The 24694-nt window shown below is 39.4% G+C and overlaps 1 protein-coding gene across 1 annotated transcript in view; it reads right to left on the reverse strand.

Annotated features, from left to right (window-relative positions):
• The window catches only part of usp40 (ubiquitin specific peptidase 40), a gene marked incomplete at its 5' end in the record, with an annotated part of 179198 nt that extends 159828 nt beyond the window's left edge, over nucleotides 1-19370 (reverse strand). The window contains 5 exons of the mRNA XM_039755053.1: nucleotides 9342-9488; nucleotides 14409-14573; nucleotides 15278-15391; nucleotides 16320-16387; nucleotides 19349-19370. Of these exons, the coding sequence (XP_039610987.1) occupies nucleotides 9342-9488; nucleotides 14409-14573; nucleotides 15278-15391; nucleotides 16320-16387; nucleotides 19349-19370 (516 nt within the window). The remainder of the gene's footprint in view (nucleotides 1-9341; nucleotides 9489-14408; nucleotides 14574-15277; nucleotides 15392-16319; nucleotides 16388-19348) is intronic.
• Nucleotides 19371-24694: the final 5324 nt, after the last annotated feature.

The raw sequence follows: 24694 nt of genomic DNA on the forward strand, positions 1-24694 counted from the left end.
TACAAATTCAAATATGAACATGCTGCATAACAAAACCTGGAAATATAAATAAAATGTGTTCCTTTCAGCAATAACAAATCAAATCATTCAGTTGTCTTTGCTCATATGTCATTTTAGAGCTGGACGCCTGGCATCTTTTTGGCAACAAATTCGTTTATGTTTGGTGTGAGGTTCTGTGTTGTGGAGATTCTCAGGATGGATTGCAGGTGCTCATCAGTGAGGCGACTCCTGTGTGCTGTTTTGTTAGTCTTTATCACTGAGAAGAGCTTCTCACACAGATATGTGCTACCAAACATGCACAAGGTTCGAGCCGCATGTAGACGGACTTTTTTTGTTCTTCAAAGTCACCAAAGCACCGTGCAAACTCAGTGCGCTCAGTTTATCAGCAAAGTGCGTATTTGGGAACACCGTAGTGACGACTTGGTTTAACATTACTTGGCAACAGGGAAAGTGGGGCAAGGTGCACTGGTGCATTTGTGTCTCCCATAAAAGCAGCTTCACTTGAAATCACTTTGTGATTGTGCACGGTAAAACGTCCGCTGAAGTGTCAGATTCTTATTTAATTATTCTGCTTTCTGTATCTTCTGCATTGCATTCAGGTTACCCTGATGTTTTGTCTCATAGTGCCGTCTTAGATTAAATTCTGTAATTACAGCCACATTAGCTCCACAAATGAGACACACGGGTTCAGTAAACATATACTCAGCCTCCCATCGGTTTTAAAGGCTCTATTTTCAGAATCAACTTTTCTCTCAGCATCGTGTGAGCTAGCTTGCAATAACTTGCAGCATCATAAGCTAGACTTGATTAACGCGTAAGTGTTCGCAAGGCAGCTGAAGCGCTGCATTATGGGATCTGTAGTTTATTGTGTTACCAGCGCTTCATATACCTGGGCCATTAATAACAATAATACAGTATATAAAATGATCTCGGGCGGATATAATTACGCCGGGCGGATGTGGCCCGCTGCCCTTGAGTTTGACACATATGGACTAAATAGAACTTGAAAAGATATATTTTTCAAATGTGATCGCGCAATTCAGATAGAGTTGACGCACTACAGCCTGCATCCTCCCCTCGCTCTTACTTTTTTACCGCTCATCTAATGAATACACTGAGTATGGCTTTACCAAAACAATCATTGATGGCGAATAAACAATCCATTATTTGAGTATGTAGATCGGGATATATATATACCCGCGTATCGCAGCGGAGAAGTAGTGTGTTAAAAAAGCTAGAAAAAGAAAAGGGAACATTTTAAAAATAACGTAACATGACTGTCAATATACAGTATTTGTTTTGTGAGTGTTACTGAGTGTTGCTGTCATCAAGGATTTGATTATCATTATTTCTTTCAATCAGGTTCGTATTTGTAGGATGTGTTGTGTTCAAGTTACATTCCGTGTTTGTCAATCGCTGTAAAGATGACAGGTTTCTTTCATCGATTCGTTTCTTACTGCATCAATAAACAGCTCGTCTTCTTCTTTATCTGAGACCTGACACACTGCATGCACGGGTTTTTTTTTAACACTGTCTTCCTTTAGCGGGACATTAACTTTTTCCACCGTGTGCTTTGTTTCCGCAGTAGCTGGATTTATGAATATGCTTATCAGACACTTCATATTTTTTGCTGCCTTTTCAATTGTGTAATTGGTTTTGTTCAGCTCTTTGGAACTGTTGCTTTTATCTGTGCACGCGCCAGTTCACGTGAGCCGCTCGGTGTACATGCATCGAAGGTTCCCAGCTGTGCTGGTGCCATCTCGTGCTATGTCCATGGCTGTATTTAATGTTACCTTAGTCCTGGCACTTAAAACTTTCTCTCGCAGTTTCGCTGAGTTTGTGTCAAACACCACCCTGACCATCTCATCTTCCTCTCCATAAGCACAGTCCTTCACCCGTGAATATTTAGTGGAGTTTGCTATTGGATTGCCGCTGACGGACGGCCTTATATGGGCAGGCACTAAATTACAAACGCCAGCGCAGCCTGTCTATGAACTTAATTTAAAGTGTAGGTTTACATCGTGCTTTGTTTCAAGTAGCAGAACTCATGAACATGGTTGTATATGTCACTCGCTCGCTTCTTATTGTTTCGCTGCCTTCTCAATTATATAATGCATGTTTTCTTCAACGCTTTTTGGAGGTCTTCCTGGTTTTCTATGTACTGCGTGATTACGTGGGAGGCGTGATGATGTCACACGAAACTCCCCACGGCGTTCAAGCTCATCTCCATTACAGTAAATGGAAAAACAGCTTCCAGTTATGACCATTACGCGTAGAATTTCGATATAAAACCTGCCCAACTTTTGTAAGGAAGCTGTAAGGAATGAACCTGCCAAATTTCAGCCTTCCACCCACACGGGAAGTTGGAGAATTAGTGATGAGTGAGTGAGTGAGTGAGTGAGTGAGTGAGTGAGTGAGTGAGTGAGTGAGTGAGTGAGGGCTTTGCCTTTTATTAGTATAGATAGACGTCTGCTCGATGGCCGTGGGAGGCGTAGTTATGCCTCCCACGTAATTTAGTGTCTGCCCATATAAGGCTGTCCGTCAGCGGCAATCCAATAGAAACACTGCCGCTAAATATTCACGGGTGAAGGACAGTGCTTATGCAGACAAAGATGAGATGGTCAGGGTGGTGTTTGGCACAAACTCAGCGAAACTGCAAGAGAAACTTTGCCGGGTCTTAGCTAACATTAAATACAGCTGTGGACATCGCACGAGATGGAAACAGCACAGCTGGGAACCTTCGATGCATGTACACCGAGCGGCTCACATGAACTGACGCAGTGCACAGACAAAAAGCAACAGTTCCAAAGAGTGCTGAACAAAAACCGAATTACACAATTGAGAAGGCAGCAAAAAAATATGAAGAGTCTGACACATACAAGCATATTCATAAGTGCAACTACTGCGGAAACAAAGCACACGGTGGAAAAAGTCAATGTCCCGCTAAAGGAAGACAGTGTAAAAAAAAACCTGTGCATGCAGTGTGTCACGTCTCAGATAAAGAGGAAGACGAGCTGTTTATTGATGCAGTAAGAAACGAATCGATGAATGAAACCTGTCATCTTTACAACGATTGACAAACACGGAATGTAACTTGAACACAACACATCCTACAAATATAACCTGATTGAAAGAAATAATGATAATCAAATCCTTGATGACAGCAACACTCAGTAACACTCACAAAACAAATACTGTATATTGACAGTCATGTTACGTTATTTTTAAAATGTTCCCTTTTCTTTTTCATAACTTCTTTAACACACTACTTCTCCGCTGTGAATAGACAAACCACACGCCGTGGCGCAATGGAAGAGGCTTCGCCTCTAGCGCCGACATCTGAGGTTCGATTCCCGAGAGGGGGTGTACTGAGTATGTACGCATGATGACCCCAAAATTAGGGTAAAACAAGTGTTGCGTACTCTTTGGATTATTTCACAGTAAAATTATTTATATATTATATACATACATATATATACACACACATACATATATATCAGCGCTTCCCAATTCATTTTACCCTCGCATCCCCTTGGTTTGAGACGTATGAAAAAATATGCGGTTAAAGCAGAAAGACAGATCACCAATTGAAGCTTTATGAATAATAAATACTTTATTCGACATCAATGATTGTTTTGGTAAAGCCATACTCTGTGTAATCATTAGATGAACGGTAAAAAGTAAGAGCTGAGGGGAGGGCTTAACTTATTGAGGCACGCAGGCTTAAACCACAATAGCACGCGAGCTCGATGTAGTGCGCGTCAACTCGATCTGAATTGCGCGATCACATTTGAAAAAATATATCTTTTCAAGTTCTATTTAGTCGACACAAATATCTTTGGTTGGAATGTAAGGTGAATTTACTCTTTACATTTCTATGGTGAAGAAAAATGTATGCAATGATGCCTACGTTTAAGTTACATTCCTACCAAAGACATTTCTGTCAACTAAATAAAAATTCCTTCTATTTAAAATTTAAATAGAACTTGAACAGATAATGATAGTTCATAATATCCACGAGACTTGCACGTAAGAGCGGGAGTCATCCGTTTTAACAAGCAGCGTATTGCACTGATACGAAAATAGCCTGCCCATTTAATTATTTAGGAATGGATAAATAAGATTTTGTACAAATAATGGTTTTTCATTTTTCTTCCTTGATGGATTCTGGCACCCCCTGCAACAGTTGCTCGCACCCCAAAGAGTGTATGAGTGTGTGTATATATGTGTGTGTGTGTATATTTATATATGTAGATATGTATATTATTGTATATATATATATATACCTATATATATATATATCTATATATAGATATATATATATACATATCTATATATCTATATATATATATATATACACACACACAATAATATACATACATATCTACATATACACACATATATATGTGTGTATATGTAGATATGTATGTATATTATTGTGTGTATATATATATATATATATATATACATAATATATATATATATATATATATATATATATATACACACATATACACACACACACATACACATATACATACACAGTGGAACCGAAGCAGTTTCCCCCATAGGATTGTATGTAAATACAATTAATCCGTTCCAGACCGTACAAACTGTATGTAAATATGTAAAAATATGTAAAGATTAAGCACAAATATAGTTAATTACACCATAGAATCCACAGTGTAATAGTAAACTAATGTAAAAACATTGAATAACACTGACACAAAACACCCAGGCTCCCTGATCAGCTACACGAGCTGGCTCCTCCGCGCTCTCTCTCTGTAGCACACACACCACCAAAGCCCCTCCCTACCTCAGCTACAGGAGCAGGCTGGCTCACGTGCTCTCTTTCTGTGTAGCGCGAGCGCACAAACACACACACACCTATCCATCCCCCCAATCCCTTCCCTGTCAGCTGCCCACGCTCTCTAATCTCCCTGTAGCACGTGCTCGCGCAGCATTATTTTTAAAAAGACTTTTAAGCACAGCAGAAAAATCCGGCGCTTGCAAAACCAACTCACAAGCAAACAAAAAAGTAAGATTGCAACAAATCACACGATGAAGTCCTCCATGTAAACAATTTTTAATGAGTTTTAAGCACAAGGAAATAAGCGAACATTTGAAAAAGAGAAATGTAACATCGCACCTAATCGCGCTATGAAAACTCCATCTGTAAACCTTTCATGAGTTCTAAGCACAAGGAAAAAGCTTAACATTTGAAAAAAAGAGAAAAATAACATTGCAACAAATCGCATTATGAACTAAAAACTTACTTTTGAAAAATCCGTAATACAAAAACCACCAAGAAAACTAACCTTGCATGAAACGAGTTCTGGCATGAAGTGTTTTCCTTCAGGTGTTTTCTCTCTTGTGATTTCTTGGGTTTCTGGTGCTTTTAGCTGTTTAGCTGGTGGGAGTGAAAGCCTCCTGCAGCCATTCCAAAAAGAACGTTCTTGTGACCCTCCACATTACTGGCAGTCTGGCTTTGTTTACATTATGCTGCTTGAAAGCACGAGGGTTCTCCGATTGGTAAATGAGTAAACTGGTAAACAGTTTTTCCACCTTTTGTAATTTCTTTCTTTACTTCGATTTCAATTTTCTTCAAAACTTTCTTCTGACCACTCTCCACTTGCTTAGAAGCCATAGTTAACTGCAAAAGCACACGAAATACTGTAGAGCACAAAGAGAGTGCACGTCTTATTGAAAACAATGCACAAGGAGCGCTTTGCTTAAATGAAAAAGCATGGCAGCTCTCTTTCTCTCTCAGGCTGCCTGTGGGGGGAGGGGGATGGTTTCGCTTGCACTACAGCCTACAGATAGGCAGGCAAACACGTGCAGCAATCTCCTCCTCCCCCTTCCCAGCAGGCACGTGCTGCTCGCCGCTCTCTCTCTCTCTCTCTCTCTCAACTGAGGACCAAGGGAAACTGGCTTGTTCAGCAAACACGCGAAGCAATCTCCTCCTCCCTCCCTAGCAGGCACGTCGCCGCTCTTTCTCTCTCTCTTTCTCCTCAGCTCAGACAGGCAAAGGAAACTGGCTTGTTCGTATACCGAGTGTGTGGTTGTGAACCGAGGCAAAAGATTGGCGATCTTTTTGGTCGTGAACCGAGTTGTACGTGAACTGGGACGTTCGTGAACCGAGGTTCCACATATATAATGTGTATATGTATATATGTATGGATATGTACAGTGCTCAGCATAAATGAGTACACCCCACTACATTTGTCAGAAAACCTTTAGTTTCCTTTCAGTATCAACATTTTCTATGAGATACTGTACTAGAAAATACTCCCACAAATGTGGGCCATTGATTGCAAACAAGATTTTATTAATTTGCACACACAAAAAAAGTGATCTTCCTATCAAATTCATTCAAGCCCATGTTGAAAAATGAGTACACCCCAATTATAGTCTTAGGAGAAAAGCCACACTTAAGACTACAAAATTCTAATGAACAGGCATTCAACCACAGGTGAGTCTAATTATTCATTTAAGAGGTGTCCAGCAGACAGGTGACTATAAAAGGGCATTACTTAACAAAGAAAAGCCCTTCCCATTTCATGCTGTCAGCAATGTCTCCACATGGAAGAGAAATGTCAAAAAATCTGAGAAAAGAAATCATTACTTTACACAAAAAAGGTGAGGGCTACAAGATCATCAGCAAAGCTTTACATATCAGTCAAAATACTGTAGCAAAAGTGATTCCAAAAATTTAAGAAAGATGGAAGTGCAACCAATGGCATGCATGGGTATCGTCCACGAAGGAAGCCTCTCCTAAAGCCCATGCACAAAAAAAGCACGCCTAGAATTTGCTAGGGCCCATGCTGAAAAAGATGAAGACTACTGGAACTCTATACTCTGGAGTGATGAGACAAAGATCACTGTTTTTGGAACTGATAGTTTCAAAATTGTATGGCGTCGTAAAGGTGAGGATTTCAAAGAAAAATGCATGGTGCCTACAGTGAAACATGGTGGTAGCAGTGTCCTTATGTGGGGCTGCATGAGTGCTGCTGGTGTTGGGGAGCTGCATTCATTGATTGTATCATGAACTCAACAATGTACTGCTCTATAGTGAAGGAGAAGACGCTGCCATCACTCTGTGCACTTGGTCGTCGTGCACTTTTCCAACACGACAATGATCGAAAACACACATCTAAAGCTACTGTTGCATTTCTGAAGAAGAACAGGGTGAAGGTGATTGAATGGCCAAGTATGTCTCCTGATCTGAACCCAATTGAACACCTGTGGGGAATTCTGAAGCGACAAGTTGAGCATCACTCTCCATCCAGCATCCAGGCTCTAAAAGAGGTTATTCTTGAAGAATGTAAAAAGATAGATGTTGCAATATGTCGCCAACTTGTTCATTCCATGCCTAGAAGACTTGGTGCTGTCCTTAAAATTCACGGTGGTCATACAAAATACTAGATGTAGTAGTTTTTGTTACGGGGTGTATTCAATGTTGCTTCAACCAATTTGAGTAAAACTGAAAATTTTGTGATCTAGGTTATATTATTAACCTTAATTTCATGTTATGGAGTTAAACAAGTGTTCAATAAAACTCAGCCTTGTGACAATTTTGGAAGTTGTTCTTTTGTTCATTGAGCTACTGATTACATTCATACTTTTTAAAGGGGGTGGGGTGTACTCATTTATGCTGAGCACTGTATATATATATATATATATATATATATATATATATATATATATATATATATATATATATATATATATATATTATATACACACATACATACATACATATACTGTGAAAGACGGACACAGACAGACGGACATCGTTAGTTCACCCAACACACTCATTTATTCACACTATTTACAATAAATACTTCATGTGCACCCCCAGTGCCTCCAGCACCGATCCCCCAAAGTCCAGGCTTCTCAGTCCAATTGCTTTTGTGGCCGCCTCCAGTCCTCTCTCTCCAGCTCCGTCCTTCTTCCACCCAACTTCATATCCTGAGTGAATATATAGGAACCCGGATGGGCTCCAGCTGCTTACCAGCATTCCTCCGTAGACACGCCCCAGTGTGGCGGAAGTGCCGGCTGCGCATCCGGAAGCCCTCCGGGTGTACCCTGTCTTCTTCCCCCCAGCACTTCCTGGTGTGGCGGAAGTGCTGGGCTCCAGGTTTCTTCAGGCACTGGGGCGCCGCCTGGTGGTGGCCACGGGCCCCTACAGGGCTGGGCTTCCAAGCCCTCTACCCGTGGCCCCCAATATAACCAGGGCGGTCGCCCCCTCTCGGTCTGGAGGAGGTACAAGCCCTCCTCCAGTCCTCCTGGGCGTCCCGGCTGGCTCCACCCCCAGCCTTACGCACAGAGATTGTTCCAGATTCTCTGAATCTTCGGATGATGTTATGCACAGTTGATGATGATAGATGCAAAGTCTTTGCAATTTTTCGCTGGGAAACACCTTTCTGATATTGCTCCATTATCTTTCTGCGCAACATTGTGGGAACTGGTGATCCTCTACCCATCTTGGCTTCTGAGAGACACTGCCACTCTGAGAAGCTCTTTTTATACCCAATCATGTTGCCAATTGACCTAATTAGTGTTAATTGGTCTTCCAGCTCTTCATTATGCTCAAATTTACTTTTTCCAGCCTCTTATTGCTACTTGTCCCAACTTTTTTGGGATTTGTTGACACCGTGAAATTTTGAATCAACATATTTTTCCTTTAAAATGATACATTTACTCGGATTAAACGTTTGATCTGTCATCTACGTTCTATTACAAATAAAATATTGACATTTGCCATCTCCACATCATTGCATTCAGTTTGTATTCACAATTAGTTTAGTGTCCCAACTTTTTTGGAATCCGGTTTGTATGTATACATATATATATTATATTATATATGACAGCAACACTCATCACTCACAACAGTGACAAAACAATTACATTGACAATCATGTTACATTATTTTCAAAATGTTTCCTTTTCTTTTTCATTACTTCTTTAACACACTACTTCTCCGCTGCGAAGCGCGGGTATTTTGCTAGTTACAAATTAAAATATAAAATTCTCATGACCTAAAAATTCAAGCCACAAGCAATTTTTTTTCAACAGTCAATACAGGTTTCCCAGTTCTCAAAAAAATGACTAGAAATGCAAATGTAATTAACTATAAAAAAACAGACTTAAGAATTAATCTACTAATCCATTTTGTAAAAACTCATGTTAAGCAGGGGAAGGGGGGAAATGCAAGTACAATATACATTTGTATGAGCTGAATAAAAAATATTTGTTATAAAATTAGCAAATGCGATATAATTCTAAATGTCATCCTAATCGATTAACCAAAAAAAGGAATATAATCAATATGGGCTGACCTTTGTAGCTCTGACCAAATTGTTACAGCCACTACATCGATACCGATTATTACCATCAAAGAGCTCCTCCTCCACAAACATACTATAAAGTGCCTCTTCCAGGCTGTGCACTCCTTTAACAGCCACTGTTAAATCCAAAAAATCTTCCTAAAAAAAAAAAAAAGGTGTAAATTAACTTTACAGCTTTCCTTAAAGAATAATCAAGTCTTTCATTTAATAAAGGACATAATTTAGGGGAAGATATATATTCAGTGAGCAAATTTTGCTAAATATGTAACTTTTATTAGATTTGCCTTTACAGCTTTAAGTTGAAACCAACAGGAGGTACAGGTTACTTTTTTCTTCACCAGCCTGTATTCTGAACATCCTTGCCCATCTTTGGATGCCCTGGATAGAAATTGCAAGAAGCAAAAAAACCAAGCCTTTGGTTCAGTAAGAAAGACTCAGTTTAGAAGGTTGTAATCCTTTTTTTTTCTTTTCTTTACAGTGTGCTTCAGATGGTTCTATTTATAAAAGCTGTATATCTATTGTGAAACAGAATACAGCATTAAAAAGGCTGGACAGTGAAGTGACGTGATAATATGGCACTAGAAACACAGTTATAATATAATAAACTGCTCAAAAGAATTAAAAGGAACACTGAAAACACATCAAATATAAATGGGAAAAAAATCATACTGGATATCTATACTGATATGGCCTGGATTATGTGTTAGGAATGAAAGGATGCCACATCATTTGATGCAAATGATAATTATCAAAGATGATAGATGCTGAAAGACACCCAAAAAATCAAGGTGAAAAAATTATGGGGCAGGCTAGTACATTTTGCTGAAATTTCATTGCAGCAACTCAAAAATTGTAGTCAGTAGTTTGTATGGCCCCCCACATGCTTGTATGCATGCCTGGCAATGGAGGGTGTCACGGGGGAACCTGGTGGCATCAGATGGACTGACACAATGTCCCAGAGGAGTTGTATTAAATTTATGTCAGGCGAGTCAGGGGCCAGTCAATGGTATCAATTCCTTCTTCTTCCAGGAGCTGCCTGCACCAGCATAGAGTTTGACAGTGTGTCCAAGGATTTTGTCCCAATACCTAATGGCAGTCAAGGTGCCGCTGCCTAGCCTGTAGAGGTCTGTGCATCCCTCCATGGATTTGCCTCCCCAGATCATCACTGACCCACCCCCAAACCGGTCATGTCACATATGCTCAGGGTGAACCTGCTCTCATTAGTGAAAAGCACAAGGCACCAGTGGTGGACCTGCCAATTCTGGTATTCTATGGCAAATGCCAATTGAGCTCCATGGAGCACGGCAGTGACCACAGGGCCCACTAGAGGACATCAGGCCCTCAGGCCACCCTCTTGAAAAATGTTTCTGATTGTTTGGTCAGAGACACTCACACCAGTGGCCTGCTGGAGGTCATTATGTAGGGCCCTTGCAGTACTTATCCTGCTCCTTCTTGTCCGTAGGAGCAGATACTGGTCCTGTTGATGGGTTAAGGACCTTCTATGGCCTTGTCCAGGTCTCCTAAAGTAACTGCCTGTCTCCTGGAATCTGTTGCATTTCCTTGAGACTGTGCTGGGAGACATGACAAACCCTCTAGCAATGGCACACATTCATGTGCCATCCTGGAGAAGTTGGACTACCTGTGCAACCTGTGTAGGGTCCAGGTATCGCCTCATGCTACCAATTAGTGACACTGAATGTAGCCAAATGCAAAACTACTGAAAAAAGTCAGAAAAGATGGGGGGGTTTGTATGATGTCAGTGGCCTCCACCTGTTAAACCATTCCTGTTTTGGGGGTCGTCTCATTGTAGTGCACCTGTTGTTAATTTCATTAACACCAAAGCAGCAGAAACTGAAAAACAACCCCCTCTGCTACTTAACTGACCAGATAAATATCCCAGAAGTTTCACTGACTTGATGCTATACTCTGATTAAAGTGTTCCTTTAATTTTTTGAGCAGTATATATTAATTATATAAAATTACTGCTACATCAACCGTAACCAACTTAAATCAACTTAGAAATAAATATCAAAATTGTTTAGATACTTTTAGAACTTTAGTACAGGAAGTGACTTAATCAGTTTCACACAGTCGGGGGAAGCAAGATTAAAAAGTTATTGAATTTATTACTTTTTTCTCATTCTAGAAAACATTTTGAAAAAAAGCTTAAATGTTCCTTTTAGAACTTTTAATTTAGATCTAACTATTTACAAACATACAGTTCAATTGTGGGGAGATGGCAGCATTAAGCACGCAGTATGCACTTAATTTTCACATTCTCTGAGAAAATTTACAGTTTGCAATTTACCTATCATGAATGTTATTAAAATGTGTAACTTGACCAAGTTACCAAGTTTTGAGTTATGGAAAGTTAGAATCTGTTTTTGCAGTAATAGGTGCAAGCCTGGAATCTGGCTGCTAGTTCATATATGCATACTTCACCAGTATAAATCTTCCCAATTACTTAACAAAAACACCTTTGACTTTTATTAATATCAAAATACCTTACTAAAATCTACACAGGTGATTTATGCATAAACCCCATACAGAGCTGCAAAATTCAAATGAATCACACATTTCTGAAAGCCTAGGCACAAACAGCAGCAGGCATGTAAATTAGAGGCAGAAGAGTAAACTATCACACCAAGCTGTCCAAAATTCATTTCAAGTTTACAATAACATGTACAGGGTAAAAGCAAAAAATTTAACTTACCTGTCTGACCAACACTATCTGGAACCTTGATATATGCATATTACTAGTCAAAATTGTACTTTACCTTTAGACTCTTCTGAAAAGCTGGCTTTGGGTATTATCAAGAAATTTACACAATGACTGAATTTACATTTTTTAATGGTTTTGTGACTGAAAACAGTTTATATTGTAAGTCAGGAATATTTAATGTCAATGCCATAAGGCTGCTGTGAGTGTACGTTTTCACAATGGCTTCACAATTAGAAGTGATTCTTAGAAATGTAGAATAATTAAACTGAATGCTAAATCTACACATATAAAACTAAATTTCTGCATGCCTGTTAATGCATCACATGAAAACCACCAGAACTATTTATAAAAACCTTTGCAGCTATTTCCTGTATACCTTAACTTAGAATACAGTCTAATACAATTTTGCATTTTCTACATATACCTGTAAATATCTAGGAAAAAAAATAAAATCTGAAACAAGCTCACTAAAGTTCGCCATTATCAGCTCTGTTTGTCTAATTGAAATTGCCTGAAAGGAATGGTACTTTATTTAGAATTTATATTTCTTATATTTCTATTCTTATTGTTATACAGATATGTGTAACATTGCATTTCTTTCTGTCTGTGAGTTTGAGCACCACACACAAACTACTACTACTATTGCCTTGTGCCCTGTGTTGGCTGGGATTGGCTCCAGCAGACCCCCGTGACCCTGTATTCGGATTCAGCGGGTTGGAAAATGGATGGATGGATGGACAAACTACTACACATATTTCTACAAAACTTTGCAGTTATTTCCTGTGCTGTCTAACTGGATTCTTCGAGATTTACGTAAATTACGCACACAAGTATAAACAGTACAACACTTGCGTAGCGGGAGCATCTGCTGGAGCATGCATCGCGTGAAGTATAAAACTGGCCTTAGAGGGGACAGACACTTTGTGACGATCTGCCAGAAGCACCGCTCAGGGAAGATTGTGTATGTGTGTGTGTGTGTGTGTGTGCGCTGCTTGACCCTCATTTGTCTCTTAGCAATCAAGTTGTATGTTACAGCTGTGGTGCACTCTATATGTTCTATAAAATTTCAATGTTATTATTACTAAACTATTAATATACTGTAATAATTATTAGATTTATTAATTGTTCTTTGCTATAAAATTATTTCAGCTTCTCTAAAACTTTATTTCACAGTAAAATTTCAAGAAAGCTTAACAAAAGCACAAGCACAAGACAATAAATAATACTAAAACATTACACATCTTTCCTCTGTGATAAAGAAGATATACAGTTCTTCAGATGGGTTTTATTTATTATTAATCGTATTACTCAGGATCTTTCTACTTTAACCCGCAAACTTTCCTAAGACAATGAGGATCAGGTGCCAAAGTTTAAATTAGACAACAATATTTGTTGTAAAACAGTACATACACATACACTGAATTGTGGTTTTCTTTAACTTATATTCAGCATTGACATTTACAAACTACAGTATACATTTTTGTGGACTACTGATATATTGAAATGTACTTTATTAGTGGATACCTACTGGCCTAGATTTAGCATCCTGCCAAACGTCAGCTTTTTGACAAAATTGATAACAGTGTTTAATGTTGAGGAGTTAGTGAGTCAACTTTGATTTATATCTGTATGTATATATCTATATATTATCACAAACGTCTGCATGGGAGGCAGCTAAAGGGTTTGAGTTAGGACAATTCCTAATAGAACACCTCTGGGACATTATGTTTTGGTCCATCCAATGCCACCAGGTTGCACCTCAGACTGTCCAGGAGCTCAGTGATGCCCTGGTCCAGATCTGGGAGGAGATCCCCCACAACACCATCTGTCATCTCATTAGGAGCATGCACCGATGTTGTCAGGCATGTATACAAGAACACAGGGGCCATACAAAGTGCTGCGTACAATTTTGAGTTGCTGCAATTAAATTTTGGCAAAATGGACTAGCCTGCCACGTAATTTTTTCACTCTGATTTTTGGAGCCTTTGAATTCAGGGCTCTGTAGGTTGATCATTTTCATTTCCATCAAACGATGTGGCATCCTTTCGTTCCTAACACATTACCCCGTCTATATCAGTATAGATATCCAGGAGGATTTCTTTTTCCCTTTGAGATCTGATGTGTTTTCAAAGTGTTCCTTTAATTTTTTTGAGCAGTTTAAATATATATATATATATATATATATATATATATATATATAAATATATGCACACACACTTACATGTAACATATATTTCGCAAAAACAACATTTAAAAAGGAAAGCAGAATCAGAACAAATTTAAAATGAAAATATACAGTGAATGTAAAAAAGATCATTCAGTAAAATTTATAGTACCTGTCTTTCACTGAGATTTCCACATTCTTTGCAAATTATTTGGTTGACTACTATTCCATGATATAGTTTGTTAATAAGATCATTTCCTAAAGTAGAAATAAGTGAGCATTCTAAAGCACTGAAGAGAATTCGATTTAGCTCCTGTACATCATGTTGATTTGATTCCTAAAAAATAAAAAGTATAAAAACAATTCATCAAACAGCAATTGCTAATCATGAAAAGTTGTAAGCAGAGCTGAATGGAGAACATATAGTTTCTTAATACAGAAGCATCTATCAATCTACTTAGTGAACACATTCATTCCAATTTTTGGGGTATGGAGAGCAAGACCTATTTTTGTCAGATCAGGTACAAGCCTGGAATCAACCTTTTCCCTGGCTGCCAGCCCATCACAGGACATACCCATTCAGAAAGAATCAATTTACAATTATCAAGTAAGCATTTCCATCCTAATGAAATGTTAGCTATACAAGTAATCTGAGTGAAAATAAGATTTTTTGTTCAAGTGTGTGAGATCTTTTTGAGTACCAAAATTCATACTTAAGGGACATTGTAGAAGCTCCTATAAAAATTATTCATCCCATTTAAACTTTTCCTGTTTTACTGCTTTTCAGTACTGACTCACTGCAGATTTAATTTCTTTTTTTCAAAAAAAGACATGTCAATGTGAACACAACTCTTTACAAATCATTAAAAATTCACAGAAAGTATAAATGTTATCCATGTTTGGCTTAAAGCACAGGAAGGAGAAAGTATCCATAAAAACATTTTTAAAATTTATCACAATAAAATCCAACTGTACTGTCACATTACACTTGTACTTCTCTTTAACCAAAGTTCTATTACAAGACTAAACAACATTCAGTACCTCTTTGCTGGTCCATCCAAAGCTATCTGTGAGATCTGTAGTAGAAGCAGCCTGCTGATCAACAAGCAAAAGCTGAACAAAGAGTCGCTGTAGTTCCAAAGGAATTACTCTCACCTGTAGTAAACACATTTGACAATTTATAAATATTTTCAGTTCTTTTTTTTTTTTAGACTAAATATATAAAAAAAGGCCAAATCAATACTTGAACTAAACAAAGAGATAACAACAATAGTTATAAATAATTTATAATCTCTTCAACAGCTTGATAAAAGAATGGAGCATTAAAAATACGGTGATCCCTCACTATATTGCACTTAGACTTTCGCGGCTTCACTCCATCGCGGATTTCACATGTAAGCATATCTAAATATATATCATGGATTTTTCGCTGGCTCCCGGATTTCTGCGAACAATGGGTCTTTTAATTTATGGTACATGCTTCCTCATTTTGTTTGCCCAGTTGATTTCATACAAGGGACGCTATTGGTGGATGGCTGAGAAGCTACCTAATCAGAGCATGTATTACGTACTAAATAAAACTCCACAATTATATACAATATGCTTCCTGTGCTGTGCTTTGCATACTCAAAAGCCCAAACAGCACCTATTGATTTTTGATTGTTTGCTTTTCTCTCTCCGACATTCTCTGCTCCTGACACACACTCCTTTGAAAAGAAAGATATGTTTACATTCTTTTAATTGTGAGACGGAACTGTCATCTCTGTCTTGTCATGGAGCACAGTTTAAACTTTTGAAAAAGAGACAAATGTTTGTTTGCAGTGTTTTAAAGTCCCCGTCTCTACAACCTCCTGTGTTTCTGTGCAAATCTGTGACCCAAGCGTGACAATATAAAAACAACAATATAAACGTATGGTTTTTACTTTGCGGATTTTCACTTTTCTGGAACGCAACCCACACGATTGAGGAGGGACCACTGTTCTAATTATTTAGCAAAGAATAACATGACAGTTGACAACAACATAAAAATTGGCAATACTCTTATAACAGGAATATAAAGTTGAAAGAATCCCCAGTATCAAACCTTGGCTCCAGGTTTATTTCTGTCTGCCAAGCATCCCAGCTCTTCTTGGCCCAAATTAAATAATGCTTCTGCAAAACAAGTAAAAAGAAAAATACACTTAGATATACTGTATAATAGACAACCATGAAATGCGTTTTAAAAATGTGACTTTGAATCCAATCATGGGCTCTGTCTGTGGAGTGTGCAGCTGTGTGGGTTTTTTCTCCAGGCAATCAAGTATATATTTACATTCCAAAGATGAGCTAGTGATTCTAAATTGCCCCTTTGTGATTATATATTTTGATGTACTGGCACCCTATCAGGGATGAGTTACATAATGCAGCCAAGATATGCACTGCTCCTTTTGCCCCTGAGCTGGATTATAGAAGACCGATAATGGGTGAATGAACATCTATTATTATCTACTCTTATAAAAGTAATTATAATAGTAATAACAACAATAATAATAAACTTCTTCACAGCAAAAAGCAGCAACCATCATGAAATTAAAGCAGAGGATAGGAACACTATTAATTAAAAGAATGGGGTGGAAAAATCAACACGTTTGCATTAGCTTATGGGTAGCTCGAACACATACAGCACAGAACTCTGCCATTAGTCTGGTAAAGCCAAGTTCAAATTAAGATGGATGCTTCATTACAGGACTGCACCAATGAAGAGAAGAGAAAAGCATACAGGACTGTTCCTTGTAGTGCTCCAGTGTTGCTCACATCTGCATCAAAAAAACAGTCCTTGAGTCTTGTAAAATGCAGTCTGCCTGACAGATAAGTCATTTTTTCAGGACACCTCTTGAGCTTTCCTCTTAACAGAGATGGCTAGATGGTATTGCAGACACTGGAGAAATTGAAAAACATAATCCTTACACTGCTCCCAGCTTTGTCCAGGCGAGAATAAGTAATACTTTACACGTAAACATTGCTGTCAAAGTTGCACGTAACACTCCACTCTATATATAAAGCTGGGCTACCACAAAGCATACCTGGACTACCAGGTTTACAAAGCTGGTATTCCATTAGAGATGCACTCACAATCTGCCAACCTCTGAAATTATCATTAATTAAGAAATTATTTCTCAACGGCAAATGCCACCAACATGACAAAGTGATTTTCCGACAAACATGACAGGAAAAAATTCTTCTTATAAAAGCAGCTTTGAAAAGTTTATATAATTTTAAAATATCCTGAATTATTCCGATATTCTGATAACCTTATAAACTTTAGAGAGTGTTTTTAAAAAGGTTTGTTTAAAAAACACACAACTTTCCGTTCAGTGTGGGTAAAGGTCCAAAACAACTAAAAAACATGCATTTTCAAATTTGAACAAGTGCTAATCACTTTGTAATTTTATAAAAGATAGACATACCAACCACCCATACAGCATGTTGAGTCTGAGAAACCACAGGGAGTTATTGTGTGTGAGAGGCTGATCACTAATATTATGCATGTAAAGACTACAGCCTATGGCATAATGGAAACCCCTATACCATCTGTGAGGTGGGGACGCCTCCAGACACAATTAGTCCCCTCATCAGATTTAAGCAAAATCAGTCTCAAAAAATGCATTTTTTTTTGATAACAAAAATATTAGGGTTAATGGGGTTAATGAAGTCAATGAAAAACTGGCGTGTCAAGTAATAATAGGTTACAAATTAAAAATTACTCAAGAGTCCATCACTGAGCTTGTCAGAAAATATTTTAGCAGAGTGAAGAGAGCTCTTTACAGACAGGAGTGAATGAACGCAGTTTGCAACTGCTTTAAAGGTTGGATAGGGTGAAATAAGTGTGAAGGAGCAGGCTGGATAGGGCTAGATGACTAAGTGGTAGCAGTCTTCATCTTTTAAATAAGGCAGACATTAAAAGAAGGCACACCGAGAAAATGAATAAATCAGAACCCCAAGCAGGAACTGCAGTGTTGCTGTATTTAGTTGTTCAAAAAACAAGTCCATTATAGGGATGACCTTTTTTGGTAGTGTTACTGAGAGAATTTCGATTCCTAGCAGTGAGCAGGAGCATGCAAGGGCCGACTGGAGATGAGCGTGAACTTTAAATATGTTGGCGTTCAACTTCAGAGGAAAACAAAATGATCCAGATAAAGCTACAGCCGTTGACAGTGTTTCAGTTGCTGTATATACATCATGCATATATGTATATAATGCAATCTACATGTACATGCCTAAGACATTGTCCCTAGTGTGTGCTTGGGGTGTGAGTGTGTGCGTGCCCTGCGGTTGGGCTGGCACCCTGCCCGGGGTTTGTTTCCTGCCTTGCACCCTGTGTTGGCTGGGATTGGCTCCAGCAGACGCCCATGACCCTGTAGTTAGGATATAGCGGGTTGGATAAAGGGTGGATGGATGATATGCATATCTTTTTAAATTTTCCAGATCTAATTTATTGTGTATTTCATTGTACCAGAATAAGACTTCAGTGTTCAGCCAATAAGACTCCCCCATGGGATTATTTCACACACTGATCATGAGTCTACTAATAAAAATGTGCCAAGGTAGAAATAATGATTGAGTATTTGAAGAAAAATAAGTAAACACTGGCATAGCAAAATGTTTAATTTTCATTATGTAAATACCACAGTAGTTTTCTTCCAAATTGGTCTCTGAAAAACACTTATTTGAATACTTTCAGAGATATGTCAGGCAGGTTTAAAACAAATTATTGTTTTGGTTTTTTTTGGTGGCGCAGTGGTAGCGCTGCTGCCTCGCAGTTAGGGGACCTGGGTTCGCTTCCCATGTGTGGAGTTTGCATGTTCTCCCCGTGTCTGCTTGGGTTTCCTCCGGGCGCTCTGGTATCCTCCCACAGTCCAAAGACATGCAGGTTAGGTGGATTGGCGATTCTAAATTGGCCCTAGTGTGTGCTTGGTTTGTGGGTGTGTTTGTGTGTGTTCTGTGGTGGGTTGGCACCCTGTGACCCTGTGTTCGGATTCGGTGGGTTGGAAAATGGATGGATGGAAGTACAGACATCATAATGCAACCAATAAAGTAAAGAGCACCATGGAAAAATAAAAGCCTAAAACTTACCAAATACATCATCTTCTTTGAAGTGCCAAACATTTCAATAAAAGAAAACAATTATTTTGTGTTTCCAACATACGTGTGCGACCAAAAAGATCGGAAAATAATCATTTAATCACATATTCCTGGCACTATTTTTGTTGAGGTAAGGATGCATTTTCTTTTTGCTTCTGTGAAGAAATATCCTTCCTGGGAGCAGTTCTCATATACATTTGGATGTAAATTAACACACCACCAAGCACATGACATGAATGTTTATTATCAAGTTGTCTTTTTAGATAAAACCACACTGTGAGGGGGCTGCAGAAGAACGTAAGCACCGATGTAGCACACACAGCTTGTCTTTTAAAATGGATGATTCTCATAAAGGGTGGCACAGTGGGTAGCGGGTTTGCTTCTCGGGTCCACCCTGCGTGTAGTTTCCATGTTCTCCATGTGTCTGCATGGGTTTCCTCCGGGTACTCCGGTTTCCTCCCACAGTCCAAAGACATGCAGGTTAGTTGCATTGGCAATTCGAAATTGTCCCGTGTGTGTGTGTGTGTGTGTGTGTGTGTGTGTGTGCACACCCTGCCTGGGGTTTGTTTCCTGCCTTGTGCCCTGTGTTGGCTGGGATTGGCTCCAGCAAACCCCTGTGGATGATGGATGGAAGATTCTCAGAAGTTTTTTTGTTTGAAAATGACATATTTATGAAGTCTGGGTAACCTTGACACACGGATCAATACTCAACAACTTTCTTGTCACGAAAAATAGATGTACTTGGCAAAGTTTTAGGCTTTTATATTCCGGGGTGCTTTGCGCTCCGAGGTTATGGTTACATATACACACACACACACACACACACACAAGACATTAAGCCCGTTACAATAACGGGCGCTAGAACAGTATTTCATAAAAATTATTAGGAACAGTCTATATTAAAAGGCAAGGGACCTTGACCTCATTCTGTTTGTTGTCTTAATTTTTTTTGTTAAAAATATTTTTGCAAGAAGCCTAAAGTAAAGTAAAATAATCTACCTTATACTAATAAAAGGCAAAGCCCTCACTCACTCACTGATTCATCAGTAATTCTCCAACTTCCCGTGTGGGTGGAAGGCTGAAATTTGGCAGGCTCATTCCTTACATCTTCCTTACAAAAGTTGGGCAGGTTTCATTTAGAAATTCTACACGTAACAGTCATAACGGTCATAACGGTCGACAACGTCCGCCATGTTGAACTTTCTTATTTATGGCCCCATCTTCACGAAATTTGGTAGGCGGCTTCCCTGCGCTAACCGAAACCGATGTACGTACTTATTTCTATGGTATGCCACCACTGTCGGACGCCATATTGAACTTTCCAACGTCACTAATTCTCCAACTTCCCGTGTAGGTAGAAGGCTGAAATTTGGCAGGCTCATTCCTTACAGCTTACTTACAAAAGTTAAGCAGGTTTCATTTCGAAATTCTACGCGTAACAGTCATAACGGTCAACAACGTCCTCCATGTTGAACTTTCTTATTTATGGCCCCATCTTCACGAAATTTGGTAGGTGGCTTCCCTGCGCTAACCAAAACCAATGTATGCGTGCGCCGGTGGTATGACGCCACTTTTAGTCACCATATTGAACTTTCCAACGTCACTAATTCTACAACTTTCCGTGTAGGTAGAAGGCTGAAATTTGGTACTTATTTCGGTGGTATGATGCCACTGTCGGCCGCCATATTGAACTTTTCAACAGTCTTTGTTACTTATGGGCCCATCTTCAAGAAATTTGATACGCGGGTTCCCAACACTAACTGAATCCTACTTATGTACATATATACTTCCATAGCCTACAGCTTGGACACCGTGTGAGGCGGCGTTGGGTCCCCCATCCCAACGCCTCCCATGTTGTTCGCTGCCTGCCTATATAAGGCCGTTCGTCGCTCCAGTCTCTACATTCCCTTCCTTGCTTACGAGTTCCGTCTCCCTGCTGATAACTACAGCCTTGTTATTTAATCCACGGCTTCTCCACTGTTTTATTGTTCATTTATTACGATTATAGTTATTGTGTAGGTATATTAGACTTACTTTACATTGTTCAGGTACCCATTTCCTTTATCATTCCAACCGTACCCGCATTAACATGTCTATCGAGGTAAACACCATCGATCAAAGAACTGTCACTTACTGAGTGGTTTCAATGCCCGGAGATGGCACCTTCCTTTTCCATTCTCTTTGTTACATATTGCACGGCCATATCAGACTCACTCTTGATATCGGGAGGAACATTGTGTCTAATGTATTGAATGACTGGGACAGGTTCAAGGTGTGGACTAATGATGGTACAAGAGATAATTATACTACACAGGAGCACTATAAGAATTAAATGCTTAACTCTTTTAGGGCTAATGTTAACTTTTGTCAACAGCAGGGCTCGAGGTTGGATGTTGACTTTAGTTAACATCCAGGGGTAGAGGGTAATAATCAGCTGTAAACGTCGACAAAACTCGCCATCACGTTAAGGTAGACCACCTTTGCTAGGAGGACTGTTAGACTCATTGACTTGACATCGAATCCCTGTGTGTGTATGTGCATGAGGAGCGTAGAGTGAACAACATCTAGAATGGCATTGATGTCGAACAAAAAAGCAAAGCGATTGTGCAAAGCAAAATACTCTTTGGGCATTATTAATTTTTTTTTGCTTTATGCATATTATTGCTATGTCAGACGGACTTATCAAACTTCGATTTTGATGCAAGTGATCTGGAAATCAAAAACGAAAGGCAGGTAGCTGTTTCCTTTCTGGGACGTGCCTTTCAGAATATAAATGGTTATGCATCTGCATGTGAGTTGATGGCTGCCGCTGAATTGTTCGGTTTTTGCTTTCAAGTGTACCGAAATGGCCAAATATTTTACACCTTTGGACAACTGCCAATGCCTCTTCAACATCTTCACAGGTGACAATTTCAGTAGTGGACAATTTGATGTTTATGAATGTTTAAACTCTCAAAAGCTGGATGTGAAGTTATCGATGAAACTGGTTGTATACTTGCAGCGCTTGACAGATGCCGAATGTCTCTTCAACACAAGTCCTACAAACACTGTCGCAATTGAAACAAACCATGAAACTCAAACCGATTATGACAGCAGCAATCCAAACTGTGAGATTTAAAACAAGATTACTGTTCACATGGCCAACTGTACGTTGCATGCTTAAGAGTAAGCTCAGCGCACAGCTTGGTCATATTACAACCGGAGGGCCAAACTCACAATTTAGTATACAAAGAGATCCTTAACAAATAATTATTGGTATATTTTCCCTCAGTTTAAAAAGATTTAAATTTCCTTTTAATAAAACTTTTAAGGCAGTACTTTGCCACTGCGAAGCGCGGGTATTTTGCTAGTATTAAAAATAAAATAGAAATGTATATGACAATACAGTAAGAATAATTAATATTGCCTTAGTGTAAAACTTTATAACAATCTGTAATACACAATATCTGAAGAAGATATTTAGGAAAATGTTTTTATTTTTTTACCTCAGGAAATTTTTCAATAAAGTTTCATTATAGACAACATTTTTTGTAAACACTCTTGTTCAGGACCATCTACAACGTTGACAACAATATCTGTAAAACTTCTAACTGTTGATAATGCAACATATAACTGACCGTGGCTGAATACTGGTTCTGGCAAGTAAATGGCATCTTTTTCTAAGGTTTGCCCTTGAGCTTATATATACTGCTCAAAAGAATTAAAGGAACAATTTTTAATCAGAGTATAGCATAAAGTCAATGAAACTAATGGGATATTAATCTGGTCAGTTAAGTAGCAGAGGGGGTTGTTAATTAGTTTCAGCTGCTGTGGTGTTAATTAAATTAACAACAGATGCACTAGAGGGGCAACAATGAGATGACCCCCAAAACAGGAATGGTTTAACAGGTGGAGGCCACTGACATTTTTCCCTCCTCATCTTTTCTGACTGTTTCTTCACTAGTTTTGCATTTGGCTACAGTCTGTGTCACTACTGGTAGCATGAGGCGATACCTGGACCCTACAGAGGTTGCACAGGTAGTTCAACTTCTCCAGGATGGCACATCAATACGTGTCATTGCCAGAAGGTTTGCTGTGTCTCCCTGCACAGTCTCAAGGACATGGAGGAGATTCTAGGAGACAAGCAGTTACTCTAGGAGAGCGGAGAGGGCCATAGAAGGTCCATAACCCATCAGAAGGACCAGAAACTGCTGCTTTGGGCAAGGAGGAACAGGATGAGCACTGCCAGAGCCCTACAAAATGACCTCCAGCAGGCCACTGGTGTGAATGTCTCTGACCAAACAACCAGAAAGACTTCATGAGGGTGACCCAAGGGCCCCATGTCCTCTAATGAGCCCTGAGCTCACTGCCCAGCAGCATGCAGCTCGATTGGCATTAAGCCATAGAATACCAGAATTGGCAGATGTACCACTGGTGCCCTGTGCTTTTTACAGATGAGAGCAGGTTCACCCTGAGCACGTGACAGAAGTGAAAGGGTCTGGAGAAGCCATAGAGAACATTATGCTGCCTGTAACATCATTCAGCATGAGCAGTTTGGGGGTGGGTTAATGATGGTCTGGGGAGGCATATCCATGGAGGTCACACAGACCGCTACAGGCTTGACAAAGGCACCTTGGCTGCCCTTAGGTATCAGGATGAAATCCTTGGACCCATTGTCAGACCCTATGCTGGTACAGTGGCTCCTGGTGCCGCGACAATTCCTGGCCTCATGTGGTGAGAGTATGCAGGCAGTTCCTGGAGGATGAAGGAATTGATACCATTGACTGGCCACCACACTTTCCTGACCTAAATCCAATAGAACACCTCTGGGACATTATGTTTTGGTCCATCCAATGCCACCAGGTTGCACCTCAGACTGTCCAGGAGCTCAGTGATGCCCTGGTCCAGATCTGGGAGGAGATCCCCCACAACACCATCTGTCATCTCATTAGAAGCATGCACCGATGTTGTCAGGCATGTATACAAGAACACAGGGGCCATACAAAGTGCTGCGTCCAATTTTGAGTTGCTGCAATTAAATTTTGGCAAAATGGACTAGCCTGCCACATAATTTCTTCACTCTGATTTTTGGGCGTCTTTGAATTCAGGGCTCTGTAGGTTGATCATTTTCCTTTCCATCAAACGATGTGGCATCCTTTCGTTCCTAACACATCACCTATACACACATATACACATATACACATATATATATCTATACTAATAAAAGGCAAAGCCCTCACTCACTCACTCACTCACTCACTCACTAATTCTCCAACTTCCCGTGTGGGTGGAAGGCTGAAATTTGGCAGGTTCATTCCTTACAGCTTCCTTACAAAAGTTGGGCAGGTTTTATATCGA

Source organism: Polypterus senegalus, chromosome 6, assembly GCF_016835505.1.
Source record: "Polypterus senegalus isolate Bchr_013 chromosome 6, ASM1683550v1, whole genome shotgun sequence".
NCBI classification, from domain to species: Eukaryota; Metazoa; Chordata; class Cladistia; order Polypteriformes; family Polypteridae; genus Polypterus; species Polypterus senegalus.